The 21280-nt window shown below is 39.7% G+C and overlaps 1 protein-coding gene and 1 long non-coding RNA gene across 2 annotated transcripts; one reads left to right on the plus strand and one right to left on the minus strand.

Annotated features, from left to right (window-relative positions):
- Positions 1 to 3996: 3996 nt before the first annotated feature.
- On the plus strand, positions 3997 to 4544 carry LOC130091307 (uncharacterized). Its single transcript, XR_008807797.1, has 3 exons — positions 3997 to 4065; positions 4207 to 4301; positions 4426 to 4544. It is a non-coding gene; the product is annotated as an uncharacterized LOC130091307 (long non-coding RNA).
- Positions 4545 to 6927: 2383 nt separating this feature from the next.
- man2b2 (mannosidase, alpha, class 2B, member 2) lies at positions 6928 to 21202 on the minus strand. Its single transcript, XM_056259301.1, has 19 exons — positions 21002 to 21202; positions 20773 to 20919; positions 18912 to 19017; positions 18043 to 18215; positions 17035 to 17150; positions 16255 to 16432; positions 15958 to 16156; positions 15678 to 15868; positions 13878 to 14067; positions 13181 to 13317; positions 12717 to 12994; positions 12452 to 12643; positions 9820 to 10063; positions 9600 to 9710; positions 9292 to 9484; positions 7749 to 7895; positions 7518 to 7624; positions 7302 to 7422; positions 6928 to 7222 (listed from the first exon to the last, which is right to left on the minus strand). The coding sequence occupies exons 1-19, from the start codon at positions 21131 to 21133 to the stop codon at positions 7131 to 7133; spliced, it is 3054 nt and encodes a 1017-aa protein (XP_056115276.1). The 5' UTR covers positions 21134 to 21202; the 3' UTR covers positions 6928 to 7130.
- Positions 21203 to 21280: the final 78 nt, after the last annotated feature.

Here is a 21280-nt window from a genome sequence, read left to right on the forward strand (position 1 = left end):
CAATTCCTGAGCCAACTCAGCTTCCTGCAGAGAAGAAGGATCCACAAAGATGAGCCAAAAAGCCAGAAACGGCCAATTCCTGAGCCAACTCAGCTTCCTGCAGAGAAAAGAAGGATCCACAAAGATGAGCCAAAAAGCCAGAAACGGCCAATTCCTGAGCCAATTCAGCTTCCTGCAGAGAAAAGAAGGATCCACAAAGATGAGCCAAAAAGCCAGAAACGGCCAATTCCTGAGCCAACTCAGCTTCCTGCAGAGAAAAGAAGGATCCACAAAGATGAGCCAAAAAGCCAGGAATGGCCAATTCCTGAGCCAATTCAGCTTCCTGCGGAGAAAAGAAGGATCCAGAAAGATGAGCCAAAAAGCCAGAAACAGTCAAGTCCTGAGCCAATTCAGCTTCCTGTGGAGAAAAGAAGGATCCACAAAGATGAGCCAAAAAGCCAGAAACGGCCAATTCCTGAAACAATTCAGCTTCCTGCGGAGAAAAGAAGGATCCACAAAGATGAGCCAAAAAGCCAGAAACGGCCTATTCCTGAGCCAATTCAGCTTTCTACAGAGAAAAGAAAAGAAGGATCCACAAAGATGAGCCAAAAAGCCAGAAACGAACAATTCCTGAGCCAACTCAGCTTCCTACAGAGACAGAAGGATCCACAAAGATGTGCCAAAAAGCAACAAACAGTCAATTCCTGAGCCAATTCAGCTTCCTACAGAGAAAAGAAGGATCCACAAAGATGAGCCAAAAAGCCAGAAACGGCCAATTCCTGAGCCAACTCAGCTTCCTGCAGAGAAAAGAAGGATCCACAAAGATGAGCCAAAAAGCCAGGAATGGCCAATTCCTGAGCCAATTCAGCTTCCTGCGGAGAAAAGAAGGATCCAGAAAGATGAGCCAAAAAGCCAGAAACAGTCAAGTCCTGAGCCAATTCAGCTTCCTGCGGAGTAAAGAAGGATCCACAAAGATGAGCCAAAAAGCCAGAAACGGCCAATTCCTGAGCCAATTCAGCTTCCTGCGGAGAAAAGAAGGATCCAGAAAGATGAGCCAAAAAGCCAGAAACGGCCAATTCCTGAGCCAATTCAGCTTCCTGCGGAGAAAAGAAGGATCCACAAAGATGAGCCAAAAAGCCAGAAACGGCCAATTCCTGAGCCAATTCAGCTTCCTACTGAGAAAAGAAGGATCCACAAAGATGTGCCAAAAAGCCACAAACAGTCAATCCCTGAGCCAATTCAGCTTCCTACAGAGAAAAGAAGGATCCACAAAAATTAGCCAAAAAGCCAGAAACGGACAATTCCTGAGCCAACTCAGCTTCCTGCAGAGAAAATTAGGATCCACAAAGATGAGCCAAAAAGCCAGAAACGGCCAATTCCTCAGCCAATTCAGCTTCCTGCAGAGAAGAAGGATCCACAAAGATGAGCCAAAAAGCCAGAAACGGCCAATTCCTGAGCCAATTCAGCTTCCTGCAGAGAAAAGAAGGATCCACAAAGATGAGCCATAAAGCCAGAAACGGCCAATTCCTGAGCCAACTCAGCTTCCTGCAGAGAAGAAGGATCCACAAAGATGAACCAAAAAGCCAGAAACGGCCAATTCCTGAGCCAACTCAGCTTCCTGCAGAGAAAAGAAGGATCCACAAAGATGAGCCAAAAAGCCAGAAACGGCCAATTCCTGAGCCAATTCAGCTTCCTGCAGAGAAAAGAAGGATCCACAAAGATGAGCCAAAAAGCCAGAAACGGCCAATTCCTGAGCCAACTCAGAGCCCTGCAGAGAAAAGAAGGATCCACAAAGATGAGCCAAAAAGCCAGGAATGGCCAATTCCTGAGCCAATTCAGCTTCCTGCGGAGAAAAGGAGGATCCAGAAAGATGAGCCAAAAAGCCAGAAACAGTCAAGTCCTGAGCCAATTCAGCTTCCTGCGGAGAAAAAAAGGATCCACAAAGATGAGCCAAAAAGCCAGAAATGGCCAATTCCTGAGCCAATTCAGCTTCCTGTGGAGAAAAGAAGGATCCAGAAAGATGAGCCAAAAAGCCAGAAACGGCCAATTCCTGAGCCAATTCAGCTTCCTGCGGATAAAAGAAGGATCCACAAAGATGAGCCAAAAAGCCAGAAACGGCCAATTCCCTGAGCCAATTCAGCTTCCTACAGAGAAAAGAAGGATCCACAAAGATATGCCAAAAAGCCACAAACAGTCAATCCCTGAGCCAATTCAGCTTCCTACAGAGAAAAGAAGGATCCACAAAAATGAGCCAAAAAGCCAGAAACGGACAATTCCTGAGCCAACTCAGCTTCCTACAGAGACAGAAGGATCCACAAAGATGAGCCAAAAAGCCAGAAACGGCCAATTCCTGAGCCAATTCCGCTTCCTGCAGAGAAAAGAAGGATCCACAAAGATGAGCCATAAAGCCAGAAACGGCCAATTCCTGAGCCAACTCAGCTTCCTGCAGAGAAGAAGGATCCACAAAGATGAGCCAAAAAGCCAGAAACGGCCAATTCCTGAGCCAATTCAGCTTCCTGCGGAGAAAAGAAGGATCCAGAAAGATGTGTCAAAAAGCCACAAACAGTCAATTCCTGAGCCAATTCAGCTTCCTGCAGAGGCACTCCATGTAGAGGAAGAGGTAATTAAGTTAGTACAACAAATGAAACTATTTATTGCATATATTCAGCTAACCTATTATTTACTATATGAAGTGTGTAACATTCACAGATCGACATGTTATGGACAAAACCACTGATCTGGTTGTAGCCGTTGTGAAGTCTGACACTCAGAATCTGGAGTTCCTGTTACATCACAATGAGTTCCTAACACTGAGGCCGCATGAATGGATATTCGGAGAGGTACACATATCATAACAAAAATATTTCTTGAATACAAAATTGTACAAGTAAATATTTTTGTACCTAAGACAAAGTACTAAATGCCAGGTGCTAAATGTTTTTTCTCAATGCATGTACTAATTTAAATAAACTGAATAATTGCAATGCTTTATCACTTTTTCTTTTTCAGACGATTGAGTGCTATTTAAGAGCTGTACTGAATGCAAAGGGTGCAAATCTCTACCAGCTAAGCCATTACACTACAGGTGTCATTTTAACCCTTTCACACGTAAGTTTAAAATATTCTAACTGACCCCCCAGGTGAGTTTTTCAAGGCGACCCTTATTTAGAACCTGTCACTTTAATGTTTCCATGGTGACGCGTCATTGCTTGTCACGTGACAGCGCAATCACAACACAGAGCTGAATGAATGATGATCTGCTTTATGTCTTTTTTCCTTTTCTATTCACAATATTCACAAATGTTTCAGCTATAGCATGAAACACTGATATTCCGATTGTCAAATATGTGCAAGTGGATGTGTTTTGTTGTTTAAACATCTTATAACGATCGCGTTAGTTGAGCTCTATGCGCGATGGGCGGCGCCATGTTAGTTTGTTTCACAGTTCAGAGAATCGGATCTGTTGCTTCTCACGAAATACATGAAAGTAAGTGGCCAGAACTGGGAGAAGAACAGGGTAAAATGTAAAGCTATTTACACAATGTGTATCTGATATGAATAAAACGTTTCGTCTTATTATAATGGAAAGGATTATTATTGCCGCTTCCACAGACAACAGTGTGTATTTTACAAACTCAAAATCATTGTTTTGCTAGTACTTATGTGTATTTAAATGTCTGAAACCTAAAATAAACATTATGTGGTTTAAAATACTCAATAGTTGTGATATATGACAGCACTGAGTGCGTCCGTCTCTGGCTCAGCGCCAGCCAACGCGCGAAAGCACGTTTGAATTTAGCAGTTGATCACGTGATGCACTGACCGTTCTAATCACACCGGTGTGATCGTACGCTCCAGGGACCAGCCAAGACTGATCACGTACGCGTGAAAGGGTTTTTTACACAAAAGACCGGGTCATACGGCAAGGATTGAAAAAAGTGAGTGCAACTACTTATGATTCTGCATTTTTATATTTTACAGTACACTGTACAGTTGATTTACATTTCTGATATACAGGTCAACTTCGAGAGATATGATGGGGTCATATCTGTTGTCAATACCACACGCATGCACTGGAGGTTTGTGGTAAGTAAAAAGATATTATTAGTAAAAAATATTGTGTTGGATGAGCTATTACAGATAAACATGGATACACCCATACAAACATGTTTGATCTTTTCACAAATTGAATGACTTTTTTTTGTGTTGTGTGTGTGTTATATTTAGTATCAACATGCTACAACTAACACCATTTTCATACTTGACCCTCAATGTGGTAATAATGAAATGGAATTTGCCACACAAGCGTGCACAAAATTCGGGTATGTTATGTTGATTAAAAAACCTGTAACCTTTTTAGATCTACAACACCAATATTGGGATATTAGCATATTGATGTTTCTGAAGACCACCACAACCCCAAACACTGTATTTTTCCTACAACAGGGACTATTTCAGGATGAGAGGAAACCTGTATGGAAGAGAAGACTGGGTGGACACTGTGTGGAAGCCTGGAACAATCAACCATTCATTCCAGGAGGATGGTTTCAACTGTGCTGTCTTTGTGATGCTGGTAAAAGAAGGGAAAAGTACTTTACATAAACACTGTTCTCATCTTTTCCCATATGAGACTGTTAATGTTCACCGCTCTCCTTCTAGATGGCCAAGCAGGTGCTGGAACACCTTTCCGAAAATACCTGAGAGCATCAATATAACACCCAGCAAGGAGGAGATGTGCCACACCAGGAAAAATGTGGCCAAAGTGATTTTGCAGGCATCAGTTATTGGTAAACTATTTTGAAACAGTTTCTTTCCAGAGACAGAGTGATTGAGTGTAATTATCTACATTATCATAATTACAGTGTCAAGAGAAGAGTATTGCTCTGTGTGCGGACAAAAAGACACAAAGACAAATGGCAAAAAGGACCAAAAAGAGAAGCTCGTCACCTGGGTATTCACTATTCTTTTTTTATCTATTTGTTGAAAGTGTAGACATGGGTTTTCCCAAATAAATTCATAATTACAACAGTTTATGAATACAACACGTCCTATTTTCCTTCCAGGTTCAATGTGAATTATGCCAGAGGTGGTTTCATGTCCAGTGCCTCAAAATGAATCTGCCACCAGAAGAAGAACCATGGGTTTGTGGTTGTAAGCTATTCAGTTAGAGGAGCTCATGCTAAAAGCGTGTTTCAATTGTAAGAAATATGTATTTGATCATTTTATCATCTGGATCTTAAATATCATTTAACCAAATATAATCATGTTCTAAGAAACATTACTATCAGGGTGATGTGTTTCTCATTACCATCATCATCATTTGAAATGTATGTTTGATGCTTTTCTTTCTGTATGCCTCAAATGTAGCTGATTGACTTAGGGTGAACTTTTGTACTTGCTGTTTAGATGAGGTAAAGACTCAGTAAATTTCCATAGACAGACCACAAATGCTCAAATGTCTCAGAATAAAGTGACAAACGAAAGTTATCTTAGCTAAACATCTTGCAGAAGGGACATGTTGTGCAGTACTTCTGTATTGTGTATTATGAACATTAAGATAAACAACTTTCTGACTCTTTTAGGGTACCAGACAATATATGCATTTATGTGTGCATGCAACTTTTGATCCTGATTATGGATGAATTAATTTGACTCTTCATTTATTATTTGATTGTCTGCCGTTAAGAAATAAAAACATGTTTTACTTAATCATCTGACTTGGTCTCCTCCATTCAACAACAACAACAACAAAATGCTCAATTTATAATAAGGGGTTTTCACAAAGTTTCTGTTTAACTTTAGTCACACTTGTCCAGGCAAATTATCCCCGACCCATAATTTCCTTTATTAAACAGACAATATATTTTCCCTTCAATTCCTTAATATCAACAAAATATCCCACATTGTACATTATTTATTTTCAGAACCTTTGGACATAGCTGTCTTTACATGGAAGTAAATAATGACACTTTTTTTAAAACAAAAAAAAAAGCTTGTTGAATTGGACTACTTGGGGGAAAAAACATGCATTATTAACCCTGCTTGCATTTCAATGCATTGTATTTTAAGGGCTTGCATTTTTATTGGCTGAAATTCAACATGGTTATATATTCAAGCTGTGAATATTTCAAAACATTTCAAACACGTCTTCATTATTAAAAATTCAATAATCCGTATTCACCTTTTAGATTTCCCTTTCAAAATGTTCATTCTGTTTAAAAATACAACCTATAAAACTCAACAGGCAATTTTCAGTCCGTTTTATTTCTCTTTACAAATTCACTTCCATAAATTCAGTGGTTAAAATTCCACAGAAATTTCAACATTTAACATCCAGGAACGGCAGGAATATCAGTAGATCGCCGATTAATAATCTCCATATATTACATAAACATACTTAATAAACATATGTAATAATATATATATAATTGTACAGTATGCAAGTTATTGTGGAGATTTCACCTGGAGCAAGTCAGCCCGGTCGCTAGGAAATCACTACGGCCTTTGGATAATAAAAAAATCTCTTTGGTGAATTAATGTAATTTCATTCTAAAATATTTGTGTACTGTATGTACAGTCAGGCAGGTATTGGCAAAATCTCACATGTAGTAAGTCAATACCTAATAAATTCCTCAATACACTGCAAACAAACTCTGCCCCAACAGTGGATGTGATATAACCACATTACTGGACTAACCAGTGGATCAGTTTCATCGCAGCATCTCAATCAAATGTTGGTTTGATCGTTCTGAAATCTCTGAGCCAAAGTCTGTCATCAGAATGATTCGGTTTAATTCCCTCCCAGAAGCGTCTCACGTGATTGTTCACAAACACCAGCATCAGAACGCAAGAGAACATGACAGCCTTTATAGCGTTTCATCCGTGCGCTCTGAGACGCAAGTCATTCATGATGGAGGAAAGAAGGGCCACAGTTGCAGCAACTTCCATTTTTATTACAGATATTTTGATATTTACAGATACTTAACACTATCTTCTCATATTTAACCCAAGAAAAAAACAAAGAAGTTTCAATTATTCATATTGTGCACATCTCAAAATCATTACTGACACTTTAGAAATAATCTTAATAAACAATCTTCACAGAAGATAATCGTCAGCTTCTGCAAAAGTGAATTCGGAAAGTGAACCGTCTATTTGAAGTGAATGAAAAAGGTTCTGATCTCCTTCGGGTGAATGGTCACATTGAAGTCCTGGGTTACGCCACTGAAAAAATCTGTTTCCTCTGTAAATAGAGGGGAAAATTATAACAATGACAATTAGTACTGACATCTATTCAATCTGATTCAAGGGTGAAAACTCACCTTCTTTTCGTACTCTTTCATTGGTTTTCCAGCTCCACCTCTGGAGGTCTGATATATCCCATGTTCCAGTAAGTGAACGCTCCTGCACATCAGTTACCTCCCCTATGCCCCGCATAACTTCCTATAACCGAATTAATTTACTGTTAAAGGCACTGCTTGTGAAGTAAAACATTAATCCAACAATGCAAATGCCAAAAATGAATAGATTTCATGTACCTTCAGGTTAATAGTGATGGGTTGTGACAGGACTGGGTCTTCTCCTACTTCATACAGGTGTGTGATCCTCAAAAGAATCCGGTCAAAGTCTATCTTTCCCTCTCCACCTAGTAAAACAACATATACATTTTGAATATAGCTTCTGGTTTGAAGTAGAAAATTCAGATAACTGTTATGAGACATGCTGGCAGTTAAACTGTGTATTGTGTACTGTACTCTACTGTATATCACCTGCGCTGAGCTTGTGGAGGTGCTGGGTGTGATCAGGACTGTAGTTCCAGCCAGGGACGCTGAGGGTCTGCATGTGGAGGTTCTGGGGCAGAACCACCGGCTGAACAGACGGACCGCTACTTCTCGCTCTCGGACTCAGTGGCTTTTCTGTGCAAGGGGAGATTTTACACTCCTTTGTCTCTGTTTGTTTACCAAAATGTACGAAACACACACAAATTATATAGAAAATGGTTTGTGCTTTAGGTTAAGTTAAAGTTGAAAATGTTGCTCAACTGACAACTTTTTAAAAAATGTATGATTCTTTATATTTTTTTATGAAACATACAGGGTGGGGACAGAGAAAATAATAAAAAGAAATAATTCAGACAAAAGGGAGGTAATGATAAAAATCTAATTAAATATGAATTACCAAATAAAGGTAAAACACTAAAATGTACACCTATAGATTAAAAAAACAGTAGGTGCACTAAATACAATTCTATACATTTGACGCGCGCATGATGATGCTAAAATGTAATATTCAGCCATTTTGAAATATGCCTATATAGTTAACTTTTTAGTTTTAGTTATTTAAGTACATCGAGTAAAACTAAATGTAAACAAGAAATTTTGGCTTGGCAACTAGCTGAAATAATAATAGAATTTTTTTTTTTTTTTTTTTGTTAAAGTTGATTTTATTTCAAGTAAAGTGTTTATGATTTAGTTCACAATAATTGCAAGTTGTTCAAATGGAAAGATCTAAACTTGCATTTGCATGAAAAAAGTCAGAATTGTGAGTTTATATCACCTAATTCTGACTTTTTCTCTGAATTGTGAGATATAAACTTGGAGTTGTGAGTTACAAAGTCTGAATTGCAAGATATGAACTTGCAATTACGAGAAAAAGTAATAAATTAATGCTAGGCCTGATTATTTAAGTGACTATATTCTGATTATAAACTAAGTATTATGCTATTGAAGCTGCGAGTTTAGATCTTGCGAGTTAAAGAGTGTTTCGTGCATATGGTCAATTGTGAGGGAAAACGTCACAATTACCTTTTCTATTTTTTATTCCATAGTTTGTTAGTAGTTGAACATTAGTAATAGTGAGTATTTGAATGCATGTAATTTTGTGATTTCACTGGAATGGACAGTGTTTGGATGAAAGGAAAGTTGAGGGCACACTATAGAGCGGTGCAGGGATGACATATTTTTGTAGGCCAAGACCTGGAAATGAGTTGGCATTTTTGCTCTTCCGGTTCCATTGTCCTGAAGTCAATGGTTTTTTGGCTAAATCCCCTAAAGGTCTGTGTTGAACACAAGCTCAAGGTTTCACGTTTTATTCTACCATACCCTCTTGTGATTTTTTTTAACGCTTTTACTTGTGCTGTAAAAGGCGCAAGCTAATGCTAACAAGTGGCTAAATGGGACTACAGAGGTTGTTGGGGACATTAAACGTCTTGTTCTGTTTATAATTGTGCTCTTGCAAGAAATTGTTTTTTACAGATACAGGGGTGAGATTAAAAAAACTTGTCTAGAAATGCCTGCATGTGTGCAAACTCACGCGGTTGGTCAATAGGCATAACCACAGGTCTGTGCTGCAGCTCTAGTGCCTCCTGTTGGTAGATGGATGATATTGCAGCAGGGGATCCCAGCATCATCCAAAGAACAGGCCGCACCACAGAGGAGTCATTAAGAGTCAGGTTATAACCCAGATTCCACTCCTGGTTGTTCCAAAGCCGTCTATGAAGCATCACCTGATACACAGACATAGAATGCACAGAACACAAATGGTACTTTTATATAGTAAATTGCTGGGAAAGGCCTAAGAGACTGACACAACAGTGCCAAGTATATGTGTGAAGCCCTCACTTCTAGTTGACCCTGACTCAGACTGGCCACTCCATGAGCTCTTTCACTGAGGAACACAAGTCTGCTGGAATCATCTTCTACGTAAGCCGCTCGTACCATTGGGTAGTAGTTCTATGCACGTAAACACACAACAGATGTACGTGTAAAAAAGATGTAAGATGTGCATCAAAAAAAAAAAGTGCAGTATAATTTATGAATCTTAATTGTCAAGCATCCTTACACGGGAGACTGTGTTGTTGACGAAGCTCTTGAATGTCCTTTTCATCATCTGGTAGCCATTGTTGTCAGTAAACAGTGTTCTGTTATTCTGCAGACTCGTGTCGGTTCTGAACACAGTCTCTCGGTTCACCTCTAGGGGTCCCACTTTATAGCTCTGCTCCAGTCTGAAGCACGCCAGCCGACCCCGAAACCCTACCGGCACCCTGGTGACCACCGAGTAAGTGTGGTTCTTGTCTTCCTCCTCTCTGCAGAGAGAACAGTCACACTCTGAGAACTACTACTAGATTTTTAGGTTTCTGGAGAAAATGTGAGAGGTGTTTAAAGCAGCACTAAGTAGGAATTCCGTTTTTGTCAAACAGCGACCCCTAGAGTCGACCCCTAGAGTACTTGTACTGTCGTGAATAGCACTCACGCAGAGATGGCTCGCACTCACGGCCGGATCCCCTCCCCCTGTACACCGGTACCTGATCAGTAGGATGGACGCTGTAACGATTGGAAATAAGGTATGGCCCCTTTAAGAGCTGCGCGCGCCCTGTTTAACTGTCGGCAGTCTGTATTGTATGTGCGCCTCAAACACCACATGTATATGGCGCCGGGTTATTTCTGTTTGATGCCCATTTTATCAGATCTGTTTTTTGCCGTAAAGCAATTCGTTACCTCGCGAGACCTGATATCACATGATACTTCCTAACACTGAGGCGGCCCGCCGGCCCAAAGTTGCAAGGGTGGTTTTGCGGCTCACAGGCACCAGGGGGGTGCGAGACGATCACCATTCAACACGAAATCAGTAATATAAACATTACAATGACTCCAAAGCTGTTCGGTTAAGGTAAAAAAGTTACTTAGTTCAACTTTAAAGGGGTCATGTCATGAGAAATTACATTTGCCTTGATCTTTTGGCATATAAGAGTTATGAACATATGCACCATCGCACCATAAGCCCCACCCACTGGCGTCAGTCGCTTAACGCCGGACATTTGCCTTCAGTGGATGTGAGCGTCACGCCATGTCAAAAGCAAGTAGAACCCATTATAATCACTGACGCTGTCTACACCCAATACAGTTTACAGGTTCAGTTCAGTTTCTGACATACTCCACACACTTGAGTCTATCGACAACAGGACAAATGCACGAATGTTCACTTGTTTAAACAGATCCTTTGCGTCTCTGTAGAAATTTCAGAGGGATCCCAGTGCGGGGTACATTAGAATGTTATGATGCCTAAATTCGATTTGTAGCATTTAAAGGTGCTGTATGTATTTTTTAGCAGCCTCTATTGGTGATGTTTCAGATTGCAACCAATTTTTACAAGAGCGCTCAGACATGCTCTTGCGCGTGCTCGAACACAAGAGCGAGCACTCATGGTACCGGCCACACTGAGACTTTCAACACACCGGAGAAAGCATCACACAACATGCTGGTAACTCATGTAAACTCCCACTGCAACGTTACAATAATAAGCTACTTTTATCAGCTTGACGTTGAACTAATGCTCCATGCTCGTACCATGATAACGTTAGATTTGTGGTGTTATAGCATAAGGCATTTCACTAACTATTTGTGTATCTTTCACAATGTCAACATAGATGAATGTATAATATGATAACGAAAACGGTTAGTGAACTAGACTGAACAATTTCAGTGTAACAGTAAGATCGTAGGAAGTAACATTACTGTACTGAACGTGTCTGGAAATGTGTATTATAAACAATATGATAGTAGTGGGATGAGTGACGTTAGACAGTAGATCTAATACATAAAATAAAAGTTACATCCTAAAGCACCTACTTTTTGTTATCCTGGAACAGTCTTTTGTATTCATTTCATGTCTCATATATGTTGTAGTTTACCTTGCTATTTCATTACAGTTTACCATTATTTCAGCATATCTGAAAACTTGTAATTTATCACAATAAAAATAGCGGATGTCTCTCCATAATTCAAACGCTCTGCCGATGTTGATCCGTGTTTTCGTCCTAAGTCGATCCGATTCACGTTTGGCCTGACGAGCTTCAGCAGATACAGTTTTGTTTTGTTTTGTTTTGTTTTTTATATTTATGTGTTTGTGTTGGAGTGTGTGTTGTGCTGGAGGCAGGTCGTTTTTTGGTGTTATCAGACTCGTTAGCTGCAGTGCCGTTGCATAGACTGTATATAAAAAGGAGAGAGGCTCGGGAGCGCGCATGCACGTCACATCCGATGGATTTCGCAGAAAATCGGACCCGGAGACATCACATAGAAATAGCAATACTGGCCTTCAGAGTTAATAGCAAAACCCGACAAGTGGATCATTGTAATGTGTGATTACAACCCCTTCACACAGGCAATAAAAAAAGGATTCATTTTAGAAGAAAAGTTACATATAGCACCTTTAAAACAACTAATTGTAGTTTTTAGTGTTTTACTTATAATTTATTTAGACGAAATAGTATAGACTTTAAATATCGACCATTTCTCGGTTATCAGCCTCAACATGAAAATACTTATTAGCTAACTGTATCGACTAGAAATTGAATGTCACATCGCTACTTTAAATAAAGAAAAACATTGTTTTCTTGTATTTCAAGGAGAACAAAAGCCTTAAAACCAGACAGACATAATAGATTACGGATCTCAAAGAACATCTTTTCTTTCACCTGTAGAAATACTGACGTATCTCTGAAACTATCTTCCCCGGCACAATCTCCATGGCCACAGATTTGTATGCAGGAACAGCAGAGCCGTTGGCAGTAAAGATGTAGTTGTCTGAGATCGGCCCAGAGTGAATGTCCCCGTTGGCCTCATACTCCCAGAAGTCCTGCTGTACTCGAACTCTCATCTTTTTGCACCTGTAATGGATAGGCAAGGTCCGAAATTACATTTTTAAAACTGTGGTGATTTAGACACATGAAACACACTTGCCGGTCTGTGATGCTGTGCAGAAGGTTTGTCTCTTGGTCGAACATCAGTTTGTAACACTCATTCAGCACCGGTAACAACTTCCTTCCTGTCTTTTTCCACTGGCTCACATTCTTCTTCTTAAATTTCACTACTCTGGCCACATGAGTCGCCCCACACGCAGACCCAGCGTCACAGTGGGATTGTGGGAACTGCACAATGTACTTTCTGTACTGCAGTCCCCCCAGCTCAACAACGAAGAACAGATCGTAGTCAGTGGAGGACTCCATCGATTGCTGGATCTGCAGTGGATTATTGAGTTTGTTATCAGTTGAAACAACAGATGACTACATGTCATGATAGAAGCAATGATTGGGATAAAGAGAAAGAATATGAAATCTGAATATTAAAAAGAAACTCTAAACTCAAACTAAATTATCAGTGTATACATACTGAGAACGGAATATGCACAGATTATGTTTTGGTACCTGAGCCGGTGCTGCCTTTCCATAATCGTCAAGCACAACTGCCATTGCATATGGCACAGAAATATTAATATATGTTGAAATGTTCCAAGCTAGAGGGTTGTACACGATGATATGCTGTTCGAGAACATTTTCTGAGTCTGAAACCACAAAAAAAAAAAAAAACTCTATTAAACCCATGATCAACCAAACTATTCACATTTTAATATTGATGACTATTAATATTGATACTAGTGCTGGCAAATAGACTACGATAATATAATTCAAATGCACAAAATTTTCGAGTCTGTCTTATCAATTGATTGTGAACAGGTATCAAATGACAGAAATCATGAACCAAGAGAAGAGGCAAAAAGCTACAGTCACATATTGTGTATCTACTGTATCAGTAAAGATGAATATTAGGACAAGATTATACAGACAACAAAACTTACTGTATAAACAGATGAAACAAAAGATAACTATATTATAGTGAGTACAGTTCTTTATAGTGTTTACTCATTTCTTGTGGTTATATTATATTTAATTAATTTATATATTAATTATTTACATTTAATGAAATATAGATTATATTGAATTACATTTATATTTATTAAAATATAAATCCAATACAATTAACAGGCAAAGATAAAGATGTCTTTGGACAGAGAATATCCATGTGCAGAAAATAAAAGATTCAAATCTAAATACAGAAATATACCAGTCTTCTCTGTGGTGGGTCTGGTTTGGGGTGGGTGATGGATGTCATTGGAAAGTTTGATGGTCTGTGGAAGCAAGAAAATGGCTGCCAAGAGTTCCTCAGCTCCCATCATGCCTTGCATGAGATGCTCCATATACATATCAGCCACTTTGGGGGATTCTGTCCCTGTGATGCCATCATGATGCTGAACCTGGCATGTCAGACCAGATAATGGCTAGTCAAATCATGTCTTGTCATATGCAAACCATTAATATCTTAGAGGGATAATGTTTGATTTGGGCCTACTTGATGAGAGAAAGGAATTTAGCACTAGGTAAATCTTAAAGGTGTAGCAAGCAATTTCTGAGAAGCGCTGTTAAAAGTGGATCGGACCGAGCAGCACAACACACTTATAGCCAATTGGCAGTAGGGGGCGTGTCCACTCATGATGGGGGAGGAGAGAGTGAGCCAATCAGCAGTAGGGGGCGTGTCCACTCATGATGGGGGAGGAGAGAGAGTGAGCCAATCAGCAGTAGGGGCCGTGTCCACTCATGATGGGGGAGGAGAGAGAGTGAGCCAATCAGCAGTAGGGGGCGTGTCCACTCATGATGGGGGAGGAGAGAGTGAGCCAATCAGCAGTAGGGGGCGTGTCCACTCATGATGGGGGAGGAGAGAGAGTGAGCCAATCAGCAGTTGGGGCCGTGTGCACTCATGATGGGGGAGGAGAGAGAGTGAGCCAATCAGCAGTAGGGGGCGTGTCCACTCATGATGGGGGAGGAGAGAGTGAGCCAATCAGCAGTAGGGGGCGTGTCCACTCATGATGGGGAAGGAGAGAGAGTGAGCCAATCAGGATTAGGGGGCGTGTCCACTCATGATGGGGAAGGAGAGAGAGTGAGCCAATCAGCATTAGGGGGCGTATCCACTCATGATGGGGAAGGAGAGAGAGTGAGCCAATCAGCAGTAGGGGGCGTGTCCACTCATGATGGGGAAGGAGAGAGAGTGAGCCAATCAGCATTAGGGGGCGTGTTCACTCATGATGGGGAGGAGAGAGAGTGAGCCAATCAGCAGTAGGGGGCGTGCCCACTCATGATGGGGGAGGAGAGAGTGAGCCAATCAGCAGTAGGGGGCGTGTCCAGTCATGATGGAGAAGGAGAGAGAGTGAGCCAATCAGCAGTAGGGGGCGTGTCCACTCATGATGGGGGAGGAGAGAGTGAGCCAATCAGCAGTAGGGGGCGTGTCCACTCATGATGGGGAAGGAGAGAGAGTGAGCCAATCAGCATTAAGGGGCGTGTCCACTCATGATCGGGGAGGAGAGAGAGACTGTTTTTGTTTTTGTCCTTGCCGTTCATTCATCAACTTTACTTTATTTTTCGCCAAGCATTATTTTGCTTCGCTTCAGCCACACTAAACCCTAATGCTCAAAATAATCAATTGGTTTGAGTAGGGTAAACTTAAATTAAAGGTGGGATCAGTAGTTTGTGAAAAACACTTGTTGGCGAATGTTGATATTTGAAATCACCACAACAAACTTTTTTGAGTTTTGCCAACTTATTCGGGTATACGGTGTGTGATAAAGAGACATTCACACTTGCATTGAGTGTTCAGGAATTTCAGAGCAATGAAGGGAGGGGTGTGTTTGTTTGGGCTGATTTCAAATATCAACGGTGTTCCTCAGAAATCGCTTACGCCCTCTTCAATGAAATACATTTATTATAAAAAGTCATTTCAACTTATTAAAAGTAATTTGCGAATGCCACTCTACCTAAAGTTGCCCACATGGAAATGATTGTGGCACAACAAGATAAGTTTAAAACCTGGCACCTCAGAGACAGCCCATCGCAGGGCCTTGAGTTTGTCTAGCGCCCACTCTCTCTGAACCGGGCCTTCTGGGTATCTGATGCGGTATCTAGTGAAGAGAGACTCTGCTGCATACAGGAGGGCACTCGCTCGTCTGGCTACTCCTTTCAGAATATTTCTGGAACCATAGAACCCAGTCCAGGCCTGAAACGGTTCTAGGAAACCAGGATAAAAGACCATTCAGGACCATTTTATCATTCAGAAATGCAGTAATCACAATTATAGAAGTAGCTGTTGAGAAAACCTGTTGAGTAAGGGAGGAAGTCTTGGTTTTCCCTCACATCCCAGGAAAGATTTGTTTGGTGCACCGTCTGAAAATAGTCCTTTAGCGTGGCGTACTGAACTGCAACTCCATACTTGTCACTGTGTGCGTTAATGTAGTTCATTAAAAAATCCATGTTCATGAATTGCACTGATGCATTGTAGAACTGCTTGTCACAACCCTGTAAATACAACATATACTTTTAAATGGTAATCCTAATGAATATATAAAAGAAACAATGTGCAAGTTAGCCTGCAAGGATGATGGAGCTGAACTGACCCAAGGCCAGAGAACATGGCTGGTTCTGAACCACTGGGCCCTCATTCTGATGTTGTCCACCATGGTCTGTGCATACAGCTCTACAGTTTCCTTGGTCACTGGCAGACTCATGTTAGGGTATATGCCATCCTTAGGAGGGTTCGGAAACAAGGCAACACCATTCCAGTAAAACCCAGACCTGGAATCAACCATCATCCATTTTTAAAGCTTCCTCAAAAATATTTTGAAATGCTTTTTGTTTAACACATACACTTTTATATACTGTCATGCAAAATTTGGGTAAGGTTTTTTAATGTTTTTGAAAGAAGGCTCACCAAGGCTGTAAAAAACAACAAAAAAACCCAGTAATATTGTGAAAAATTATTACAATTTAAAATAACAGTTTTCTATTTGAGTTTAAAAATGTAATTTATTCCTGTGATGGTAAAGCTGAATTTTCAGCATCATTACTCCAGTCTTCAGTGTCACATGATCCTTCAGAAATCATTCTAATATGCTGATTTGCTGCTCAATAAATATTTTTTTATAATTATCAATGTTGAAAACAGTTGTGATGCTTAATATTTTTGTGGAAACCGTGACATATTTCTTTCAGGATTATTTAATGAATAGTACGTTTTAAAAGAACAGCATTTATTTTAAAATATAAATCTTTTGTAACATTATAAATGTCTTTATGGTCACTATTTAATGCATCCTTGTTACATAACTTTTAAAAAATGTTACTCACCCCAAACGGGGTGTTACAAAATAAAAATAAAAATTGTTACTGGACGTTACCTGTTAGAGAAGGGGAGGTATGACGGTGTGCAGTAGCTGAACTGGTCCATGGTGTGTGTGAATATCTCTTGTTTTTCCTTTAAGGAGGGAGAGCCTCTCCACACAAACTGCAAATTCTACAAATACAGTTGCATTATTATCACATGTACCAATGTATCAAAATTTAAGAGGCACTCTGAAAACTAAATATGCAGCGCTGCACTCATATACACTGATGAGCCAAAACATTATGAGCAGTCACAGGTGAAGCGCATATTGTTGATCATCTCTTAACAAGGCCGTCTGGGTATATTAAATGGGAAACAAACAATCAGCTCTCATAATCAACGTGTTGGATGCAGGAGAAATGGGCAGGAATAAAGATCTGAGCGACTTTGACAAGGGCCAAATTGGCAAATACGGCAAGAGTATCTCTGAAACGGCAAGGCTTGTGACGGCACTGTGGGACGACGACAAGCCCGTGGAGGGAGTGTGATGCTCTGGTCAATGTTCTGTTGGGAAACTCTGGGTCCGGTCATTCATGTGGACTTAAATTAGACATGTGCCGCCTACCTAAACATTGTTGCAGATCAGAAACATCCCCTCATGACACTGGCGTTCCCTGGTGGAAGTGGCTCTTTCAGCAGGATAAAGCACCTGCCACACGGCACACATTGTTCAGGAATGGTTTGAGGAACATGATGAGGAGTTCAAGGTGTTGCTCGGCCTCCAAACTCCCCAGATCTCAATCCGACTGAGCATCTGTGAGATGTGCTGGACCAACAAGTTTGATCCACGGCGGCTTCACCTCGCAACCCACAGGACTTGAAGGATCTGCTGCTAATGTCTTGGTGTAAGACACCACAGGACACCTTCAGGGGTTTCGTAGAGTCCACGCCTCGGCGGGTCAGCGCTGTTTTGGCAGCAAGCGGAGGACCATCAGCATGTTAAGAAGGTGGTCATTATGTTTTGGCTCATTGGTGTATAAAACAATAAATAAAGTACAAACCACTGACACAAAAGTACAACCTTTTTTTTCTGCATGTCATCTTTAAGGTCGTAGTCGATGCGAGAGATGAGGTGAGCGTCAAACCCCGCGAGGGCAAAGAGGACGGGGGTGGTGGCCGACGCACCAAACGGATCAACATGCCACGCAAAACGTGGCCGAACGCCAAAAGTCTCATACAAGAAACCATGTCCCTCTACAAGCCAGACAGAGATGAGGTAAGAAGAGCTATAACTATATGCAACACATTTAGCAACACTAATACCATAGTACTGTGTAAATGCCATGATGTTACATTAATATGGTAATCATTAGGGGTGTAAAAATATATTGTCACAATATATCGCAATACAAAAATGCAACAATATGTATCATGGAAAGTGACAATATGTATTGTGTATAGTTCACCCAAAATAAAAATTACTGTGTGAGAAAAAATTCAAGTTTTCAGAGTTTTAGTGTCAGTACGAAATTAAACTACTATATATAATGTTGAATATAATGTATAATAATGCAATGGGGGAATATTTGTGGGTCCTGATAATGCCAAATGTCTTATGTTACCAGTAAAAAGTGGGCAACATTATTTTAAATATATCTAGTCAGTGAAAGAGTGCACGCATATTCGTCTTAAATAATTCTGTATTTACAGCTTCAGAATCATGAATAAAGTAAATTTTACCACAGTACATTTTTTCATATGTCTTGGAGTATTGCAAAAATATCATATCATGAGTTTAGTACCGTGATTTGTATCGAATCGTGACATGAGGGTATCGTTACACCCCTAGTAATCATTTAATAATAAGGCCATCTGTCAGCATCACTTTACCATGGCAAAATCACATGCTCTACAGTTTCATTTGCAAGTGTTGGGTTCACAGTCACACACCTGTGAGTTGAAGAATGGCATCATCTATATCTGTCACTGCTTCATCATGCATCACCTGACCACCGATTATGAACTCCAGACGGCCCTCGTGCAACAGCTGTCTCACCTGACAGGTAAAAACAAGTCACCTTAAACCAGGGGTTTTCAATCTTTTAGATGTGTTGTCAAAATGATACGCATTCACACGGATCTGTGAAAACGACTAAAAACGTTGCGCCTATAGACTGCTGAACACATAATACGCATGTGCATGACATCACCGTTTTCGTAGTTTACACAAAGAAAATAACTGTATCGTTTTCAAAAACGTGCACTTTAAACCCAATTTTTTAAAGGTTTGCATTTTCAGGTCCCCAAAACGCAGTTGTGGTGTATATGAATGGCCGCAACACATGAAAAGTTTTCTGTTTTTAGTTGAAAACAGGGTCTTGTAAATGGCCCTCTGAATTATTTAAATTATTTTTGATTTATTTTAATCAATTCATTTATTTTAATTTTATTTCTACTATTTACATATTCTTACTTTTTTTTTTCTTCAAAATTTGTCTCTTTTCCACGGACCCCCCTATTGCTCCCTTGTGGCCCCCTGGGGGTCCCTGGACACAAGTTTGAAAAATTTTTCCTTGAGTTTTAAGGTAAACTGATTTACCCACATTATGTAATAATTTTAACTGTCACCGTCCCGCTACCGGGACGCCTAACTTTACTTCACTATATTTCTATTAAATCCTAATCTAATTATGACAAATTATATATCGTTGGAAAGGTCAAAGACTTCTAAATAGATATTCTACCCCTGTTTTGTGTTACAAATTATGTAGGAAGAGTAATTGATGAATTTATGACAAGAGTGCACCTCAAAAAATCTGCATCATAACAGGAGGTCTGACCTTTGTCACAAAAAGTCGATGCACCCACTTTTAATCATTGAAACTTCTGTTTTCATGCTAAAAGTTCATAATAAAACATATAATCTAGTATTTTTCAATAAAAAATTATAATATAATATTATCCTCTAAAAATTATAATATTTATATATTATCCTCTAAAATATAATATTATCTTTTTTATCGACTTTTTTATTATATCACATATTTTAGTAGTTATCATAAATTAGGTATTATTTGAAAGCTTATAAACTCAGAATTCATCCTGTGAAAATCGTTTTATAATTGAACGTTGCGTTACCATAGAAACGGTATTCTAAATTATTTTATGAGGCTCCTCCCCTTTTAGGCATCATTATATTTCATAATTTATGATCAAAACCTTTTCTAATCTTGACAAAACACATATTGTCAGAAAGGTCTGTGTCTCAAGGTTCCAAATTTTGTGACAGAATTGATATTTGGACAGAAATGTATTAATTTGTTAAGGCAGAATGTATACAACTAAATTCAATGGAATTCAATGGCACCCGGTGGCTATTTCTGGTACTACGCCTAAACAAAATCTCATGGGAACTTCAATTTTTGTGATATCAACTTCAAATTTGGAACATAACTTGGTTAGATTTATGGCTTTGATTTTATAGTAATTTTAGACTAAAAAATATTTTGTAAAATATATATTATATAAAATAAAAAATATATAGTACAGTATATTTGATTTACTGTAAATTTAAACTTCCATAACTTTTTCATACTTTAATTTTTTGAAGTGTTCTCACTTCAGCAATAATCTGCTGAGTGTTTTCTTTAAAACAAGACCAAACTTGGGTATATATTCCAAAGCATTCTTGAATTACAACCATTTAAGTTTGAATAGTGCATTTTAACCCCCATTCTCAAAAAGGGGGGTGACAGCTGGGGTTAATAATAAAAAAACTAAAACACCCAATAAAACATCAATCAGTCCTTACCTGTTTCTTGTGCCAATCTGATGCCTCATTCACCCACCAGAGTCGGAAAAACTCCTGTTCAACTGCAATGAATTTGCGGCTTTCGACTCTCGACAGCTCTTCCACTACACTGCTGTACACATTGCTGCCATACGCATGCATGCTCTCCTACGACAGAAAAGTTTGACAACACTGACAGCTCCATTTACGGAAACACACAAGTCATTTAAAATCGAAATCTGCGTTTTACCTGGACGGTGTACACCCAGCCAACATCCATGTGACTGTGAGGAACGACGAAAGCTTGAATCTTCTCAACCGCATCGTTTTCAGAGACTGTCATGAGCAGTAAACCGAGAAATAAAGATAAAAACATCATCATCGCCGCAACAGGATTATCGGAACATCATAACCTGTGTTTTCAGAGAGTCTCATGACCATAGCTCATGACTGCCTGTGAGCTCGTGCGCATGCGCACTTTTACTTCCCATTTCATTCGCTGTGCTCGGATTGGAGCTTCACCATTTCC

The sequence above is a fragment of the Rhinichthys klamathensis genome, unplaced genomic scaffold, assembly GCF_029890125.1.
Source record: "Rhinichthys klamathensis goyatoka isolate OS25496 unplaced genomic scaffold, OSU_Roscu_1.1 h1tg000165l_1, whole genome shotgun sequence".
In the NCBI taxonomy this organism is placed as follows: domain Eukaryota; kingdom Metazoa; phylum Chordata; class Actinopteri; order Cypriniformes; family Leuciscidae; genus Rhinichthys; species Rhinichthys klamathensis.